The 21,083-nt window shown below is 44.7% G+C and overlaps 1 protein-coding gene across 1 annotated transcript in view; it reads left to right on the top strand.

The window, feature by feature from the left end:
* Positions 1-4,569: 4,569 nt before the first annotated feature.
* Positions 4,570-21,083, top strand: part of NDUFA13 (NADH:ubiquinone oxidoreductase subunit A13) — a 35,241-nt gene continuing 18,727 nt past the window's right edge. The window contains exon 1 of the mRNA XM_073592316.1: positions 4,570-4,736. Within this exon, the coding sequence (XP_073448417.1) occupies positions 4,574-4,736 (163 nt within the window). The 5' untranslated portion in view covers positions 4,570-4,573. The remainder of the gene's footprint in view (positions 4,737-21,083) is intronic.

Below are 21,083 nucleotides of genomic sequence, written 5' to 3'. Positions count from 1 at the left end.
GCGGCTAAAGCTGTATGGCTGCAGTCTACTCAATAGCTCTCCAGGCCACCTTACAGTCTTGGGTGCCTATAGCCATGGTTCCGTCCTTCTTCAGTACCTCAATGACCTACTGTTGTGTAGTCCCTCCCAGGAAGCCTCCTCTGCTGCTTCTTCCTGCAATGTCTCCCCTCTACTTCGAAACCCACACCATTACAGCGGGAGAGAGCGTCATGTCAACATTGGAAGAAGAGAAGTGGGAAGGAGACGACGCAGAAGTCCGGGCCACCGCTAGCAAAAGAGCGGCTGAAGATAGCGGAGGAGACGGCAGAAGAACCGGACACCGGGAGAAGAGATCGGAGACAACGGCAAAGTCGGAAGAAGACCCCGGAGCTGTCTAATAAATTACTTTAAAAACCTGTGTAGTGTGTTTTTTTTATTGCCACTTTTTCCCTAGATGAATGGGTAGGGGTACGATGTACCCCATACTCATTCACATAGGGTGGGGGGCTGGGATCTGGGGGAACCGGATTCCGATAAGCCCCCCACAGACCCCGACAACCAACGGCCAGGGTTGTCAGGAAGAGGCCCTTGTCCTGAGGGCATGTGGCCTGGTACGGTTCAGGAGGGGGCGCTCGCTCGTCCCCACACCCTGTCCTGACCGGCCGGGCTGCGTGCTTGGATAGGGGTCTGGTATGGATTTGGAGGGGACACCACAACGTTTTTTCGGCGTAGGGGGTTCTCCTTAAAATCCACACCAGACTTAAGGGACATTGTCGCCTTCCCCTCGCCACAATAGGAAAATTTGTTTTTCCTATTGCAGCGAGCGCGAGATATAGTACCCTGCCCTTGCCTCGTATCTGGTCCGTCGGACCAGCATACAGACGGACGGGCTTTCCGTTAGGAACTGAGTCCGGCAGAGTTACGACGTAAAGATTTGAAGCAGGTTTCAAATCTAAAGTCCATCAGATTTTCAACCGAAACGGTCCGTCGGAAGTCCGATGCAGCCCACACACGATCGGATTGTCCGCCGGATTCGGTCCATCGGACCAGTCCGGTCGGGAAGTCCACCCGTGTGTACGCTGCATAAGACTAAAACTAAATTGAAATTTGACTTCAAAATTAACACTTGTCTGTAGTGTATGTTTATACCTCAATACCATAAATAATAACATTTGATTTTTCACTCCAGAAATATATAATGAGTTTGGAAATTTTAGAGAAATGTTAACTAATGCATTACAATTTAACTACACTCATTTGATTTTAGACAACTAAAATTAGTTTTAGTTGACTAAAATGTACTGGAGATTTTAGTCGACTAAAACATAGGACATTTTAGTCGACTAAAATGAACTGGAGATTTAGTCGACTAAATACGACTAAAACTAAAGCAATTGCAGAAGACTAAAATGGGACTAAAACGCCATTTTAGTCTGAAGACTAAGACTAAAACTAAATCGAAATTTGCTGCCAAAATTAACACTGGATGTTTGAGGGAGGATGGGGGGGGGGGGCTTGAGAATGAAAGTGTCGAGGTCTATGTGCCAGTGCAAATGTGATTTACATTTTAATAAGTTAAACATCCTATTGAAAAATATTTTAAGGTCTTCATCTATCTTTTGACCTGCCAGACAGGTGCCCTGAATGTTAGTCATGAAACCCGACCAATCTGCACCAAGAACGTCCATTGCCAAGAGGTCAAATAGTCTCAAAAATAGTTAAAATAAAAAAAAACAAATCAACTTATACAAATTCTTTAGGGGAGGCACTCAAAATAAAGACAGCTATCCAATAAAGATACAGAAGCCACCACAAAATGCCAATGTGGGGCCACCAACTGTATCTTTGGATATATGTCTAGGGTTGGGGTTTGTTGTCCACCCAATCAGCAGCAAACATCAAGGAGTTTGCCTCAAGGTTGAGATCCCATGGTGGGGAAAAAAGCAATAAGGGGAGGGGAGAAGAGGGTAGAAGAAATAAGGGGGGAGGGAAGAAGGGGGGGGGGGGAGAGGGTGGGAGAAGGGTGAAAACAAAAAGTGCAGACCTCAGACACCCATGAAAATATGCCTGTACTAACGGTAAGAAATAAACCTGCAAAATGACAAAAGACGCTCAGTGAAGCATAACCACTTGCCAACCGCAGTACGAATATATACACTGCGGTTTGCAAGTGGTTTACCGGGATTATGGCTGAAGATTTGATTTTCTTGCGTCTGTGCTCACCAGTGTTTCTTATTGATTCTGCCGGTACGCCCAAGAAACGATCCAACAATGCCGCTGGCTGGCCACACAGGTGATCAAAGAGTAGATCCGCTTTGATCGCCTCTATGGCCTTGGAGGACGGGAGCGATGTCATGACGTCACTTCCAGTCCAGGCTGGAAGTAAACCAAGGTGTTTTTTTTTTTGTTTTTTTTTTAAAGCAAAAGATCAAAAAAAAAATTCTGACCTTTTGAAGGTAAAGGAGAGATTTGGGGTCTTTTTGTCCCTAGATCTCTCCATAAAGAGGTCCTGTCATCCTTATTTCTATTAAAAGGGATGTTTACATTCCCTGTATTAGGAATAAAAATGATCAAAATAAAAATTAAAGAAACGGTGTAAAAAAAAAAAAAAGTAAGCACCCCCATCCCTCTGTGCTTGCGTACAGCGGCGAATGCTTTTGTAAGTCACGCATGCATATGCAAACGGTGTTCGCACCACACATGTGAGGTATGGCTGCAAATGTTAGAGGTTGAGCAATAATTCTAGTACTAGACCTCTGTAATTTCAAACCGGTAACCTGTAAAGGTGTTTAAAGCATCACCTATGGAGATTTTAAGTGCTGTATTTTGTCGCCATTACAGAAGAATGCGCAGTTTTAAAGTGTGACATGTTAGGTATCTGCTTACTCAGTGTAATATCATCTTTCACATTTTACAAAAAATTGGGGAAATATTTGTTTTTTTTATTTTTTGTATTCATCAAATTTTGCAAAAAACTGTGCAAAACTGCTGCATAAATACTGTGTAACATAAAACATTGCAACAGTCGCCATTTTATTCCCTAGGGCAGGGGTGCCCAACCCTCTGATGTGGTCCGCCCCTTTCTGCACTGGGCTCGCGGGTTGGCAAGCTCAGACCCTGGTTCCTGACCTGCCATCCCCGAGCATCAGATGTAAATGGACTTGTTCTCTTACACCTGCCTATCTGAAATCCGATCCACTTCAAACAAACAGAAGGGGATCTGTCCCCTTCTGTCTGGGTGGATTGGATCGCCCATAGAGCTGTGTCTGCTCTGCATACGCAGAGTGAAAACAGACCTGTCATGGGCCCACTCTGCTAATTGTGGCCCGCTACCAATCGCTAAAGTGGTCCCTCGCTCCTCAAAAGGTTGGGCACCCCTGCCCTAGAGTCTCTGCAAAAAAAAACAATTGGGTGTTCTAAGTTATTTTTCAACAAAAAATATTGATTCAACCCGTTGTGGGTCCTCCACCGTAGATTTACTGCGGCAGGTTGGCCGCTCTGCGCCAGATCACGTACCTAGTACGTGATCTGGCACTTCCAGGTCTGGGGCGCCTATGCGCACCGCCAGCGACCTGCTCCCACTGTGATTGGACACAGCAGGAACCAATCAACGGGTTTGGCGGATGTCCGGGAGATTGTCCAGGAGGAAGGCAGAACACGGATCTTCACATCCCCCACAGTTAGCAAGCACTCCTAGGGAACACAGTTAACCCTTTGATCGCCCCTTCCCTGCCAGTGTCATTAGTACAGTGACAGTGTATATTTTGTGTCACTGGTCCCCAAAAAATGTCAGGTGTCCGATTTGTCCGCCGCAATATCGCAGTCCCGCTATAAGTCACTGATCGCCGCCATTACTAGTAAAAAATAAATAAAAATATACCATAGTTTGTAGCCACTATAACTTTTGCACAAACCAATCAATATACACGTATTGGGATATATATATTTTTTTTTAACAAAAATATGTAGCAGAATACATATTGGCCTAAATTTATGAACACATTTGATTCTTTACATCTTTTTTATTAGGAATGTTTTATAGCAGAAGGTAATATATATATATATATATATATATATATATATTTTTTTTTTTTTCAAAATTGTCGGTCTTTTTTTTGTATATAGCGCAAAAAACAAACAAATAAACAAACAAATAAAAACACAGAGGCGATCAAATACCACCAAAAGAAAGCTCTATATGTGGGAAAAACAGGACAATTTTATTTGGGTACAGCGTTGCACGACCACGTAATTGTCATTTAAAGTAATGCAGTGTCGTATCGCAAAAAATGGCCTGGTCGTGAAGGGGGGGGGTAAACCTTCTGGAGTTGAAGTGGCTAACAAAAAAATGCCAGAAAAAGCCTGGTCTTCAAGTGGTTAAATGGTAAAGCTAAGAACCTTTTTGGTCTTTGTACATCTTCAAGATAATGTTATAAATGTATACTTTCGCACATTTCAGATAAAATGATGCTCTAACATTATAGGGAAAATGGTCGTCGGATAAAGCGAGCGCTATGCAATTGAGGGCTTGAACGCATAGTTTGGCGGAAGTCTGCCACAACAAAGATGGTGTCGGAGCGCCGACGGCGACGTGATGTCCTTTGGTCACGTGACAGCGTCAGGTTCCCGACAGGTCGGGCATTGGCGCTGTGCGGCGGGGAAGATGGCTGCGTCCAAGGTGAAGCAGGACATGCCCCCACCAGGGGGATACGGCTCCGTGGATTACAAAAGGAACCTGCCTCATCGGGGCTTTAGCGGTGGGTGTCTGGGAGCAAGGGTGGCGGGAGGAGAGTGTCCTGGCTTTCTCATCTATTAGACTCAGGCTGGTTACTAAGGATAGGGGAAATGTTTCTGTTATTAGCTGTGGTTTTCTGTGCTGTATTTTGGTAATGGTGACTGGAATCTGCCATGGTCAGCACAGACACTTGTATGTCTTTCATTAGGCTGCTTCCACACCCGAATGTAACCGAAATACTTGTTTCTGTTTGCAAATGTCTGGGAAAAACATTCCAGTTCCATTATTTCTTAATGGCACCCCAGACACGGCTAGCAGAATGTGCTACATTGAAGTCATTCGCCTGGCTGGCGAAAAATGCATCACGCAAAATGGGGTGCTTTGCTGTAATTGGATGCGCACGTAGCCTTAAAGGGGTTGTAAACCCTCGTGTGTGTCCACCCCACCCCCCCCCAGTTACCTACCTGAGCCCTGGAACTTCACCTGGTGGAGACGCGCTTTCTCTCTGCCCAGGGTTCTCGGTTCTTGATTGGATAGATTGATAGCAGTGCAGCCATTGGCTCCCACTGCTGTCAATCAAATCCAATGACGCAGGGGCAGGGCTGAGACCTTCATTCGTGTCTATGGACGCAAATGCTGGACTTGGGGGCGCGCTTCTCCTAGGGGGTTATCTGATGTGGGGAGGTAGCTTGGGGTGTCTACTTTCCAAAATAGGGTCATTTGGGGGGGGTTTGTGCCACCTGGGCATTCCATGGCCTCCGAAACTGTGATAGGCAGTGAAGAGTGAAATCAAAAATTTACGCCCTTAGAAATCCTGAAGGCGGTGCTTGGTTTTCGCGGTCCCGTACGCGGCTAGGCTCCCAAAAAGTCTCACACATGTGGTATCCCCGTACTCAGGAGAAGCAACAGAATGTATTTTGGGGTGTAATTTCACATATTCCCATGGCATGTTTGAGCAATATATCATTTAGTGACAACTTTGTGCAAAAAAAAAAATGTGTCTTTTTCCCGCAACTTGTGTCACAATATAAAATATTCCATGGACACAACATGCCCCTCAGCAAATAGCTTGGGGTGTCTACTTTCCAAAATGGGGTCATTTGGGGGGGTTTGAACTGTCCTGGCATTTTATGCACAACATTTTGAAGCTTATGTCACACATCACCCACTCTTCTAACCACTTGAAGACAAAGCCCTTTCTGACACTTTTTGTTTACATGAAAAAATTTTTTTTTTTTTGCAAAAAAATTACTGTGATCCCCCAAACATAATATATATTTTTTTAAAGCAAATGCCCTACAGATTAAAATGGTGGGGGGTTTCATTATTTTTTTTTCACACTGTATTTGCGCAGCGATTTTTCAAACGCATTTTTTGGGGAAAAAACACACTTTTTAAAATTTTAATGCACTAAAACACACTATATTGCCCAAATGTTTGATGAAATAAAAAAGATGATCTTAGGCCGAGTACATGGATACCAAACATGACATGCTTTAAAATTGCGCACAAACGTGCAGTGGCGACAAACTGAATACATTTTTAAAAGCCTTTACAGGTTACCACTTTAGATTTACAGAGGAGGTCTACTGCTAAAATTACTGCCCTTGATCTGACCTTCGCGGTGATACCTCACATGCATGGTGCAATTGCTGTTTACATTTGACGCCAGACCGACGCTTGCGTTCGCCTTAGCGCGAGAGCAGGGGGCGACAGGGGTGCTTTTTCTCAAGTCATCTTCCAGGACGGCACACCTGAGAGATGAGAGGCTCCTCCCCACAGGAAACACAATCAATCAACAGCTGTTTTAAGTCCACACCCTTCCCCCTGATCCTCAGTTTTTGATTGTGTTTCTCCCTACACGGCGAAACTGTTTGTTTTTTTCCCAAATGACCGAAGCCTGGGGCTGGTGGTCTCCCCCTGGGAGCCAGACCATATGCCTGGGAAGCCTCTGGGTCTGGCGGGATATATTTATCCTTCCCGGGGGGGTTCCCCTATACTTTCCTCAGGGGGGGCAGCAGAAACTGGAAAAGCCCCCCTGAGAGCTGAAGGCCCCTGGGTACAGTGGTGTCCCCAGAACTTCAGGGGCCTTTATCCTGTCTCCCCCCCCCTTACCTGTCCGGACGTCCGTTCAGACGGGGGTGCTGGCCGTCGGTTGTTTCCAGGGGGATCATATCCCCTGACTCCTGGGCCCCTTGTAGCTCGCGTGGGCTGCTGGGGAGGGCACCGCCTGAACGACCCGCGTTCTTACCCAGAAGGGAAGGCTGAGAGTCAGCAGGAGCAGACGCCCACATCCTCCTTTCGAGGAGGCACCAGTTTACTATGGTGAATGTCTGCCTAAACCACCTCCGATGGGAATGAGGAACGTACGGCATTGCCCCCCCCATGTGTATATACTGACTGGACAGTGCAGGACACAGCCTAACCTTGCAGCTCCCTAAAGGGACAGCAGTTGTGGGGGGGGGGGGGCGCTTTGGCGGCTATCCTCCTTGCGTGTGGACCATAAGGATGGAAAAGCAAGCCCGGTGGCTGTGGCAAAAGGGGAAGACGACAACGGTGAGTCAAAAATCCCCAATCCCATCCAGTTGGTTTCTGGGCATTTGAGATAATCTCCCCTGGGGTCTGGATTCAAATAGCCCAGAAGCTTTTGCTAAAAACACCAGCCACAGCTCCCTCTTACATCAGAAATGCTGTATGGTGGACAAGTGGTGCAGAGGAGCGAGTGTGCCTAAACCACCTCAGATGGGAAAGAGGTAGGTAAGGCATTTTTTCCCCTTCCACCTGTATTTACTGAGTGGTGCAGTGCAGGACCTGGGGTTTCCATAACAAAATAGCCCAGAAGCTACTGCCAAAAACCACCAGCCACAGCTTCCTCTTATAGCAGAGACACTGTGGTTATCACAACAGTAGGTTGCCAGCCTCTCCCTACATACCCGGTTGTGGTACATTAGTAGGGGTGAATACAGCAAAGAGGGTGACCTGGTAGAACAAAGAGTTCCTTACTGGCCAGGTATACCACTGAACAAGATTATTAAGGGTGCAATGGTTGAAGGATTCAGGAGTAAGCTCCCTTGCTCAGCAGGTGCACTAGGTTATCTGGCCCTATTAGCCCAGCTGCTAGGAATCTGCTTAAAGTTGCTCCAAGATGCTTAAAAGCTGACCTAACTTTCAACAATGTGGCAGGGACCAAGCTTCTGTGTGGCACAGTAGGGGTTCCCTTGTGACAGATCCTCCTTTTGGGGGTTGCTTGCTATGGGTAACTTTTCATAAGCTCCAACCTCCCACTCCACTCTTACATTGTGGTTATATTTTAATGCAGGGGGTAAGAAAAACCTTTTTGTTGGTTTGGGCTACAGTCCACTCAGTGACAGATCTAAAAGCGATTTACCATAAATTGTTTTCCTATATCCTTTGATTAAGGATTTTCTGTGCAAACATATGCAAGAGCTAGATGGCTATATGATTGCTTCTTTAAGGGCTGCAGGTGGCTATTTACCTCCAGGCTAAATTAGTAACCACCCTTTTTAGAGGTCTTATATTGGTCTCTAGGGCTGGGCTCATTGAGACTTTAGTTACTGATCAGCCCCACCCGTGTATGAGCTGGCTAGCATTTGCTCAATCTACGGAGGTAAGGTAGGACAACAGCTAGTATAGTAAGGTGTCCAACCATTTTAGGATTGGTTCCTTCACGGGTGGTGAAGGATTAGTATCTACAGCCCAGGCTATGCCTATGAAATAATTTGCCCGTTTGGTTATTTCATAAAGGGATACACCATGACTCCTTCTTGGCTGCTCACCAGTAGACCTCAGTAGTGAAGGTTTGTCCTTGCTGGGGTGTTTGGTGGCACAACTAAAGTACACATTGAGATTTGTGACATCTCTGCTGAAGCTTGTTGGGTGTCCTTTATATCCTAAAGGTACTGCTTTGTTTGGCTACAGATCAGAAAATACAACAGGGAAGGTGGTCTGTACTTTCTGGTTTTGTGCCGCACACCAGAAACGCATCATTGAGTCTGGTGATGACATTTCTGCTCATAATTGTTATATTGCTGCACATCAGACCTACACAAGATTGAGGTCTGTCTGTTAGGTTTTTGTGTCCTGTATTACTGCCTTATTGGTTGCTTATCAGAAAGGCAGCAGGAAAGATTGATGGCAGGGGTAGTACATATACTGCCTTTGGTAATCGGTACAGCACCACAAGGTGGCGTCATGCTGATTCAGACAGTGCTATTAACGGCAATAGCTGCCGATTTTAGGCATGCGATTTGACATGTGAGTCGCATGCCAAATCGCTTCAATATGGATGTGCTATCTCTATTCAGAATTGTTAGATTGTTGCACATTAGAGATATACACGATTGAGGTTTGTCTGTGGGTCCTGTATTACTGCCTTATTGGTTGCTTATCAGAAAGGTAGCAGTGACGATGGATGGTCCTGATTTTGTTGGAAAATACAAATTGAACCTGTGCCATGGGTAGTACACATACTGCCATTGGTAATCGGTGCAGCACCACAAGGTGACGTCGTGCTGATTCAGACAGCGCTATTAACGGCAATGGCTGCCGATTTTAGGCATGCGATTTTGACATGTTGAGTCGCATGCCAAATCACTTCAATATGGATGTGCTATCTTTATTATTATTTAAAATATTGCACATCAGAGATATACAAGATTGAGGTCTGTCTGTGGGTCCTGTATTACTGCCTTATTGGTTGCTTATCGGAAAGGCAGCAGTGATGATGGATGGTCCTGATTTTGTTGGAAAATACAAAATTGAACCTGTTTTACGTTTTTACACCTTCAAGTAATTATGGACGGTGTTTTTTTCTTTAGCCGCTAGATGGCGGTGCACGGCATATAGCTTTGCTCTTTATTCATTCCCAGGTGAAACACTGAAAGATATACGTATGGGCGGCTCTTATTGGGCTGGTGTGATTAGTAATATATTATTGCTATCCGCCCTCGTTCCCCCTCAGCCAATGAATCAGCCAGGGCGCTTTGGCGCTTTTGTATTTAAAGCGCATGCGCGAACGTGGCCACGTACCCCTGATGACGTCAGTTGTGACGAAACGGCCGTAGGGTCACAACGTGAGCACGTACTGCGCATGCGCGATTGAATTTTAAACGGCGGTGGAGTTTGTTTTTTTCTTTCTCCCCGTCAGAAGCTTCTGTTTTTAAAAAATCAGCTGTTTGCATGAATTTTCAATAAAGTGGCCAAACTGTTCTGCACCATTGGAGTATCTTTTCTCTTTTTGGGGGCACTTGTGGCCAATTCTTTGCTGCATCCTGTGGTCAAGACCTAGCTGTACCCCATTTGGGAGCCCCTTTTGGTTTGTCATAAAGATACCTGGAGAATATTTGGAGACCATCGCCCGGGCTGCACCCCACTTGGAAGCCCCTCTTGGCTTGCCATAAAGACACCTGGAGAGCACCTGGAGACTACTGGCGAGGATATCCTCTGGATCCACACATCTCTACTGAGCCTGTTTTGACCCCCCTGATTAAGGGTGGTCGCAGGCTGTCTGGTAAGCCTCCAACTTTTATCCCTTGGTGGTGGGCAACAACCGCGGTGGAACCAAATTCTGTCACTACATTTTGGGACTTGTTTTCATAATCAGTTTTTTTTGGGACTGTTTATTGATTTATTTCAGTTCCTTTTTCATTGGAATCACTAAACACTAGGATTAATCAGTATCATTAGTGATTATAAGTTTGCTGTTGATGTTGTTAACCTTCACTTAATTTTTGCTGTCACATTGGTTCACTCTTACTTATTTGTAGTTCACTAATTTTTATATTTATTTTTATATCCACATTTCGTTTTTAGTATATGTTGGTGCACTTGACTGATCTCTAGTGTTATTATACATGCACATAGACACTGGACCACTCTAGATCAAATGTTATATGGTCTTTATTTATTATTTGTTTATTTCACACATAAAGGTCCTGTTCACCCGCATATAGTGATATATGCGTTTTCTCAGTTCACTCGCATATAGTAATACATGCGTTTTATCAGTCCAGCGCTACACTTTTTTATTTCTTGTTCATTTCGTTTGCCCTTGTATTGGGGTTGTTGTGTTTAGCTGCAGGACTTACTTCACGTTTTTTTAGTTTTTAAATTTAACACCGAGCGCAATTTCTTTTCTTTCCCTTTTCAAAATTGAACCTGTGCCAGGGGTAGTACACATACTGCCATTGGTAATCAGTGCAGCACCACAAAGTGGCCAGTGCTGATTCAGACAGTGCTATTAACGGCAATGGCTGCCAATTTTAGGCATGCGATTTGACATGCTGAGTCACATGCCAAATCACTTGAATATGGATGTGCTATCTCTATTCAAGATTGTTGTTGCACATCAGACACATACAAGATTGAAGGTTGTCTGTCCTTTGTCTTTCATTTACTGCCTTATTGGCTGCATATCAGAAAGGACACAACAGTGAAGGTTGTTTGTCTTTTTCTGATTTGTTTTTGCTGCTCAGCAGGGAGACACATTGAGGGTGATGACATCTCTGCTCAGTATTGGTATATGCTACACATCAGACATACACAAAGATTGAACATTGTGTCCTGTATGTCCTATATTTACTGCCTTATCGTCCGTATATCAGAAAGGCACAGCAGTAAGTGGTGTTTCTCATTGATCTTCCTTGCTGTTTCTTAGGTATACACAGTAGGGGGTTGTTGGCTGCACTCCTCCAGGGAGCCACAGCATGGGGACCCCTTGTTCGACCCGAAAACTGCTTTTCCTGCGACCTGTGTAATCTTGAGGTCTGTGGTTCCGTAAGCAGAGACTGCTGGAGTCGCACAGTCACGAATGGTACCCTTTGGAAGCCATAGTATATGACTTCTCATGCGTCTTGCAGTCCCAAGTGGCAGGTTGGGTCGCACGGGTGCGGGAACCCTAAGCTTATCTGTCCCTTCTGGTTCAGGTTTTGCAACGCAGCAGGAATACTCATTGTGGAGTTATTGCCTTATTTTGCAGTAGACCAGAAAGATCGCAGCTGTAAAGGCTGTCTGTTGTTTCTTTGTTTTTATGTTGCTGCACAGCAGAAATACTCAACATTGAAGCTTGTTGGTGCTTTCTGTTTCATATTGCCTTACCTTACGGCACTTCAGAAAAACACAATGCTGTAGGTTGCTTGTGTTCTTTCTCTGTTGGTTCTATGTAACTGCACTACAGAACTGCATACCAGGAAAGATTGTCTTATAACTGTACTTGGTGGTTCGTCATAAATACGCAACATAGAAGTTTGGGTCTTTCTGTCTTCTCTTTATCGCCTTGTTTTGCTGTACATCAGTAAAACACCACTGTAAAAGGGGGTTCCTGTCCTTTCTGTATTTACCAGTTATGACCTAGCTAGCTGCACTTCAGAAATGCGCAGCATTTAAGGTGTGTTTGTGTCTTAATGCTTACATATTGGCCGCACATCAGAAAACCAGACTGTGAGGTTCAGATTTGGGTCTCTTCCCATATTTGATATTTTGGTTTAGCTAGTCACACTCAGATACACAACATTGTTGTCTATGCTTGTGTCCTTTCTGTCTACATCTATTGTGCTATGTCCACAATCTATGATTTTTTTTTTTTTTTTTTTATTTGTGATATTAATACATGTATCACCTATTTGTATTTCAGCCTTCTCTTCCGTGGAAGGGCCAGGAGTTCTGGCAAGCAGATGTCACATGTCAGAAATCCTCGACCCCTTACATTCAGGGATGCCAGAGCCATTTCCTAGGGTTGAAGCCCAGTAGAGTTATGGGTCACTGGAGGAAGGCGATAATGAATCGCCCTGTTTAATAAGAACTTAGGAAGTTTGGTTCAGAGGAGTTTTATGGCCTGAAGATGAAGTATAAACATGTATACCCGACTAAATAGGTTACAGCTCGGTGCATGGCCTTCATTTTGCCCTTCTAGCAAAACTAGATGTAGCAATATGAGTGTTCTTCTCCTGCTATAGATGTTAGTCTCCTGAGTAGGCTCTCAGGCGTAAGTAAAACTATAGATTGGGCATGCCTTAAACCCAGGGATTAAGTTTTTGTTAATCTATTTCCCTTAAGTAGGTTTCCCTTCAGTCTTTGCTGACGTAAAGATAAAAATGAACAAAAAGGGGTTGTCTGTCAGGGGCCCCCCTTTTTTGGCAGTTTTATTTCCCTGGACAGGGTTGTGTTAAGACAGGCCTCCTTATGGATCAATGTAGTGTCCTTGTCTTACAACACAGGTCTCCGATTAATCTTTTTAGTGGTTCTAAACAGCACCTATAGGCAGAATAGGCCATTGTTGGTAGATGTGTGACAGGCAACATTGATAACCTACAAGTTTAACATGTTTTCTGATTCCATCTTTAAGAGCCCACTCCACCTAGATCCTGCATCCGAAACAGAGAAGGCAGGGACACCGGTGGAGTAGACTGGCAGATCAGCCGCATGATCCAGCTAAGATACCTTCATCAAGCATATGGAGTAAAGGTAAAGCTTACTGCAGAACCGAGGTTCGCCAAGAGGGTCTTGCAGTGGTCCCACCCTAAGGTAGGCCTGAGGTACTTGATTATCCTCTCAGGTGTGCCGTCCTGGAAGATGACTTGAGAAAAGTACTAGTTACTTACCGGTAACTGTCTTTCTGGGAAATCTTCCAGGACGGCAGGCCTACTTCCCACCCGTTGGAGGAGGGAAAATTTTAGAACACTAGAAGGTGAGTGCCTATGAGGAATGATTTCCCTTGTGAACCAGGTTCAGGAGTTACTTCTCTACAAACTGAGGATCAGGGGGAAGGGTGTGGACTTAAAACAGCTGTTGATTGATTGTGTTTCCTGTGGGGAGGAGCCTCTCATCTCTCAGGTGTGCCGTCCTGGAAGATTTCCCAGAAAGACAGTTACCGGTAAGTAACTAGTACTGTTTTTTTTTTTTTTTGTTTGTTTTTTTTTCTTTATTATTTTTAAACTGTTCCTTTCATTTTTTTTTTTTTAAATCATTTTTATTGTTATCTCAGGGAATGTAAATATCCCCTATGATAGCAATAGGTAGTGACAGGTACTCTTTTTTTGAAAAAATTGGGGTCTATTAGACCCTAGATCTCTCCTCTGCCCTCAAAGCATCTGACCACACCAAGATCGGTGTGATAAAATGCTTTCCCAATTTCCCAATGGCGCTGTTTACATCCGGCGAAATCTAAGTCATGAAATGCCCGTAGCTTCCGGTTTCTTAGGCCATAGAGATGTTTGGAGCCACTCTAGTCTCTGATCAGCTCTATGGTCAGCTGGCTGAATCACCGGCTGCATTCTCAGGTTCCCTGTTGGGACAGGAGAGCCAGAGAAAAACATGGAAGAGGACGGGTGTGGGGGGGGGGGGCATTCCCTCCCACTGCTTGTAAAAGTAGTCTAGAGGCTAATTAGCCGCTAGGATTGCTTTTACACGAAAGCTGACCGCTGGCTGAAAAGAATGATACCAAGATGATACCTAAACCTGCAGGCATTATTCTGGTATAACCACTCAAAGCCCAGCAACATACCAGTACGTTGCTGGTCCTTGTTGGGCATATATTGTAATCTTCTTTTTTTTTTTTTTTTTTCATGCAGCCTGTGGGCTGAACGAAAAAAAGAGATTCATCGGTGGGTATGCCCACCATTAGAATACCGGCCTTCATCCACCCACTTCTAATGATGGGATACATGCACCGTTTATATATGCCGAAGCATGGGGGCATCCTCCCGCAAAAGGCAGGAGCAAATCGCTCCTCCGCCCTCTGCTGCCCCCACGCTTCGGCATATATCACCTCCGCTGGAGTCACGGCTTTATATATCGTGGGAGCAAACGCTGTTGCTGTCAAGATAAATAAATCCGCGCTGCAGCTGAATGGCGTACCTGAAGACAAAAAAATGGTTAACAATAAAACACAGTAAAGTATAAAAAAAATTGCATACCTATGAAGCAAACATCATAAAACATAATAACAATAAAACATTGCAGAATAGAATACAGTAAAAAAGAGCAGAACAATAGAGAGAGAGAACAATAAAATGACAACTATTTTTGTTTTTATTTTATATTTCTTTTGTGTTTTGTTTTTTTTTTTTTTTTTTGTAACTAACTTTTGTAACTGTAACCGGTTCCAGGTTCGGGTCTCTCAAAATGCGATGGCATCTTGGGAGACCCAGTGAAAGTGTGCCTAGTCTGTGCAATGCTGTACCCTATGCTAATACTCAACTAGTGTATGGTAGTGTTCAAAACATTCACCAATGCAAAGACCAGGATTGTCAGGACAGGAGGGACAATAATAGCGGGTGTCACGCCTATATCCGCGCTTGCTGCAGACACAACATCTTTTTGGGGGGGGGGTTCGTTGGGTAGGGGTACTCGGGAGGACATAAAGAAAATGCCTCTCATGCAGCCGACTGCATTTGGTTGGGGATGTGAATGGGGGAAGTACGGGTGCTGCAGAAGCGGTGGGTTCCCAATTAGGATTGGCGAATGCAGCAGGAAGGGCATTATGGGCACGATGGGCCTGTTTGTCTTCTTGGTGGCAGCGGGACACTACTTGTGCTTGCCACCTCACCAGCTTGAACTGTACTTATGGGACTCGCCACGTCACCAAGTATTACTGCAGTGCTGGTTTGACTACGACCGGGGTGTACTAGGCCGCTGGAGCTTGCCAGTTCACCAAAACGCTACCAAAAAAACGATCGCAGGGATCAGGCCTGACTCTGCGAATGCTGCAGTTATGCGTTTAGTGTTTTGTAAGTGACAGTGATCGATCGATACTGCACTTGGGTGGGCTGGGCTGGGCCGGGCGGAGGGGCAAAACGCAGGTGCTAGCAGGTATCTGGGCTGATCCCGCTAACGCTGCGTTTTTGGGAACCCTAAACTGCTGGGGGCCCTAGTATAGATCTGATCAGATATTGATCCATTCAGATACTATACCACTAAGGGAGGCGTATGCTGCGTGCGTGGGTGTTAGCGGTACTGGCGCTAACCTGACGCTGCCTGGGGAGACGCAGACCTTATCTGACCCTAAAACCTAAGTTATATCACCGTCGGGCGATCAGGGGGCTAAACCTTTATTTGGTAATAAACGGCGGGTGCCCTGACACTATAAAAAATAAACAAACTAACCAGCGTCACCCGTAACAGTTGTACGGTGATCACTGGTGAAAGGGTTAACTAGAGGGCAATCAAGGGGTTAAAACCTTTTATTAGGTAGTATATGGGGGTCCCTGACACTATAAAACACTGATGGCGAACCTAAATATTTATCTCCCTAACTAGCGTCACCAGTGACACTAATACAGCGATCAGAAAAATGATCGCTTAGTGACACTGGCGACAAGGGGTGATCAAGGGGTTAAAGGGGGGTGTAATGTGTGCCTGGCATGTTCTACTGTGTGTGTAGTGTTTGTGCACACATAGCGATGTCTTCTCTCCTCGGCGCCGGAACGGAAAATACCGAGCCGAGGAGAGATGACATCACTTCCTCCGCTTCTGTTTACTATGCAGAAGCCGAGGAAGCCTGTCATTCGCCAGGAGCGATCGTGAGGGGGGAGCCATGAATGAGTGGCCTCCCCCTCACCTCTCATCGCTCCTGACGAGAATCCGACCGCCGCAGGCACCGGGGGAGGTCCGATCGGACCACACGCCTGCGGGAAGGCAAGGACGTACCTGTAAGTCCTTTTGCCTGCCCGTGCCATTCTGCCGACGTACATCGTCGTGCGGCGGTCGGCAAGTGGTTAAGGTTAAAGAGGAACTGCAGTCTGCTCACATAATTTGTAATAAACATCTTTGCCATTCTGAAGCTTCCCTCCAACCACTTTGCATATTTTATATATACTTACTAAGTCTGGCTGTAGACATTTTAACTGTGGGCAGCTGAAGCTGCTGCCTGTTCACTTCCTGGATTTACACAGAGGCACACCTCCAGCTCTACATCTCTCATTGGCCCTCTTATGACTCATCGCCCCTCCCTTCCTGGCAAGCTCTCATAGGAGAGAGAGGGAGCTGTGCATGATGTCATAAGCCTAGGCTTTTTACCAGACAAACAAGGAAGTGGGCTGTATAAAGTATTTACTGGCAGAAAATAAATGTTTTACTATCCAAAGTTAAAACAACAAGGGCAGAAGCTTTAATAGATGGAAAGATGAAAAAATGACTAGGGCTACGTTTCCACTATAGCGACCACAAAGTTGTGCGATTTGGGGTGCGATTTTGATGCAACTTTACAGTCTCAAAGTTGCATCAAAAGTCGCATCAAAGTAGTGCATGAACCTTCTCAAAGTCGCAGCAACTTTAAGTCGCATAGATGGAAACGGTGCTATTGAAATCAATAGGCTGTGACTTCTCATGTGACTGTGTCCAAAGTTGCATGACAAGTCGCACTAGTGGAAATGGAAACTTAAGGTCCGCTTTAAGGGCTAGAGTTAGTGTTCCAAATCCTCTTTAGTTTATAAAATTAAAATAACAAACATGTTCTACTTACCTGCTCTGTGCAATGGTTATGCACAGAGCAGCCCCGATCCTTTTCTTCTGGGGTCCCCCACCAGCACTCAAGGCCCCTCCTCTAAAGCAGGTGTGCTACACTTTCAAAAGTCCAGCATGCTGTATCTGTGCTAGTTTTTCAAAAGCGCACCAAAAAAGGCACCTTCTATTGTAAGTCAATGGGAATGCATCAAAATCGCATCAGTGTTGAAAGTCCCTGAAGGCAAAACTTTTTTGGATAGAGTGGAAAGGGATTAAAACATGTCAGGTTTTTATTGCTGTCTTTGCCCCCCGTTTCACCTTCTCTACTTGTCCTGCTTACTGTTATCACCGAAAGCAAAAGAAAATCCCATATTTTGTGCTGTCCTCCAGAACAGGAATAGTGGCGATATCTTCCAATGGGGACACTAGTTCTGGTGACCTTGGGGACAATCAGGTATTCCTACACTTTAGAGGGATTTTCTCTCACTTTCTGTCTTGGCTATGGGACAGGAAGTGAAGGGGAATCTCCCCAATGGGACACAGATGGCTACAAAACAGCTGACGGGTTTTAACCCTCTTACTCCATACAAAATGGGGTTCGGGGGGAGTTATGCCTTTTGTCCAACTTTCAGGCTGGTGCTTTTTTTCATTGAAATCATGGAAAATGCATCAAAACAGCCGTTGGCAGCCAAGACACATATTGTGGCACATAAATATTCATTATGACACGCACTGTGAGATTCAAAACATGTGACAACGCTTTAAAATGTTTAATGCATTATGACACCTTAAAAGCCTCAGTTCAGATTCCTAAAGCAGAACTTGACCTAATTTTACATGGTCCTCTCTCCTGCATCCTATGCCCAATATTACAAATAATATTTTGTAATATTTCTTGACTTTGGCCTAGGCCAAAATGACACCTCAGCCCCTCTCTGCAGGCGACATCTCACAAACTGTCTCCTGGAATGTGTGACAAAGCCATACCAGGAGCCATTTTGTGAGATGTGGCGCGCGCGCGCACACACACACTCTGCAGGGTGTCTGGTAGAGAGCTGCGGTGTGTCTGCGCATGTATAGGGGCTCTTGTAAACAGACCAAGGGCATCTCTACCAAGTCCCATAGACCTGGCAGAGCCTCGCAGTGTGTCTGTGCATGCATCAGTTATCAATTAAAGATTGCGGCACTGGAGAAGAGGGGTGATGGGAGAGCTTTTGTTTCAATCAACGCAACACTGGACACTCTAGTGCCCTCGTGACCATATGGTTGGGATCTTTCCTGAGCCTGGACCAGCTGAGTGATGTCAAACAACTGCAGGCTTTAGCCTGCTGTTGACTTTAAACGGGTCACAGGAATGTAGAACTAGTGTAGCTTTGGCTATATTTCTCCATTAACCTCCTGTCGACACTGAGCAGGTGGCGGGTGCAGGCTTGGCAACGTTCATGTATTTGGACACAGCATGCGTTTGGCAGCAGATTTCAGCCAATGAAGGGGGTAAAACCTTCCGGAGGTCAAGTGGTTGAAGCGGGAAGAAAACTTGCCACCACAAATAAAAATTTTGGATCCCCTGGAGCAGTTTGTCTAAATATGCTAGTATGTACAGCATGTTAGTATATTAAGGCAGACTTACATTGCAAGTAAACCCTTCCAGTGGTATGATATCAGCTCTCCTCTCCAATCTTCTTCCAGCCTTCTACAGGGTTTCGGAGTCTTTTGCCTCATGTGCATGGGAGTGCATGTCTCGGCACACCACCTTGCTGAGATTATACATCAAACTGCAGAAGTGGTGGCATTAAAACGTTGACATTTCTATTTAAATTGTGAAGGGTTGGTGGGTGGGATTATACATCACACTGAAGAAGTGGCGGCATTAAAACGTTGACATTCCTATTTAAATTGTGAAGGGTTGGTGGGAGGAGCAGCAAAGGGCAGCTGGCCAGACAAGACTGATACATTGTTGGATATTTCTTATGTTTACTCTGCTTCTAAGGCCCCTTTCACACTTGTGCGACTTGGGACTTCAAAGTCACGTGAAAAGTTGTACCCTATCATTTCCAGTGAGTACCGTTCATATCTGTGCAATTTCAAAGTAGTCCCTGCACTACTTTGGTCTGACTTTGATGCAACTTGAGGTCCATAGACCTCAAGATTACATAGGCATTGGTTCGAGTTGTGGCAAAGTCGTGCGGCTTTTAGGTCGCACAAGTGTGAAAGGGGCCTAACGCTGCAATACACAAAAACAATTGTGTTGCTTATTTAAAAAATATCAGCCAGCAGCCCTCTGTAGTAGAAGATGCTGAATATTTAATGCTAGGCAGGAATTCTACTTGAAAGAAACACTGTTAAATGTCGGCACCAAAAAGTTATGTGTTCTTCAGATGAGTCCCTGCAGAGCCCCTTCTGGGTTCAGGCTGTTTAGAGAGCTTTAACCACTTAAGCCCGGGACCATTTGGCTGCCTAAAGACTAGAGGACTTTTTACAATTTGGCACTGCGCTGTTTTAACTGGTAATTGCGCAGTCATGCAATGCTGTACCCAAACAAAATGTGCGTCCTTTTGTTCACACAAATAGAGCTTTCTTTTGATGGTATTTGATTGCCTCTGCGATATATTTTTATTTTTTTTTTTTTGCCATATAAACGGAAAAAAAACAAATTTTGAAAAAAAATGATATTTTCTACTTTTTGTTATAAGAAAAATCCAATAAACTCAATTTTAGTCATAGATTAGGCCAAAATGTATTCAGCCACATGTCTTTGGTAAAAAAATGTCAAGTGTATATGTATTGGTTTGCGCAAAAGTTATAGCATCTACAAACTAAGGTAAATTTTTTGGAATTTACACAGCTTTTAGTTTGACTGCCTATCTGATTTCTTGACCCCATTTTGGAAAGTAGACACCCCAAGGAAATTGCTGAGAGGCATGTTGAGCCCATTGAATATTTAATTTTTTTTATCCCAAGTGATTGAATAATGAAAAAAAAAAAAAAAAGTTGTCACTTAATGATATATTGCTCACACATGCCATGGTTATACTGTCCTTATACACCCCCAATATGGGTTGCTGTGTGTACATTAACCACTTGCCGACCGGGCCATAGCCGAAAGACGGCTACAGCGTGGTCGGCTTATTCGGGGTGGGACGTCATTCCAGAATGTTGCTCCCGCACCCCCTGGGGCGCGCACCCGGGAACATCCGTGACCGGACCTGGCGCATCACGGTAAATAGCCGCTGATTGCGGCCGTTTACCACGTGATCATTCCGTCAAATGACAGAGCGATCGCTTGTAAACAAACCGGCGTCACGTCATGACGCCGGTTCCTCCTTCCCCTCTGTGTACCGATCGGTACAGTGTGAGGGGAGAGGGGGAGAGATGGCAGCAGCGCTGTGGGCTGGATGTTTAGTGCCCACAGCGCTGCTAAATGTCAATAATCTGCAATAGGCTGCCAATACTCTGCAACACTGCAAAACTCTGCCAATACTCGCCAATACTCTGCAATAAATTTTAACAGAAACAAAGAATTTTTTTATTTTTTTTTTTTAACGAATTTTCAGTCTTTTTTGATTTATAGCGCAAAAAATAAAAAACCCAGCGGTGATTAACCCTTTCATGACTAAGCCTATTTTTGAAATTTGGTGTTTACAAGTTAAAATCCATATTTTTTGCTAGAAAATTACTTAGAACCCCCAAACATTATATATATTTTTTTAGCAGAGAATCTAGAGAATAAAATGGCGATTGTTGCAATATTTTATATCACACAGTGTTTGTGCAGCGGTGTTTTAAACGCAAATTTTTAGGAAAAGGGACACTTTCATGAAATTTAAAAAAATCCAAACAGTAAAGTTACCCCAATTTTTTTTGTATAATGTGAAAGATGATGTTACGCCAAGCATTTATAATTGCACGC

The sequence above is a fragment of the Aquarana catesbeiana genome, linkage group LG01, assembly GCF_042186555.1.
Source record: "Aquarana catesbeiana isolate 2022-GZ linkage group LG01, ASM4218655v1, whole genome shotgun sequence".
Classification (NCBI taxonomy): domain Eukaryota; kingdom Metazoa; phylum Chordata; class Amphibia; order Anura; family Ranidae; genus Aquarana; species Aquarana catesbeiana.
The sequence above is the reverse complement of the archived record's forward strand: the minus strand, read 5'-3'. Positions and strand labels throughout refer to the sequence as shown.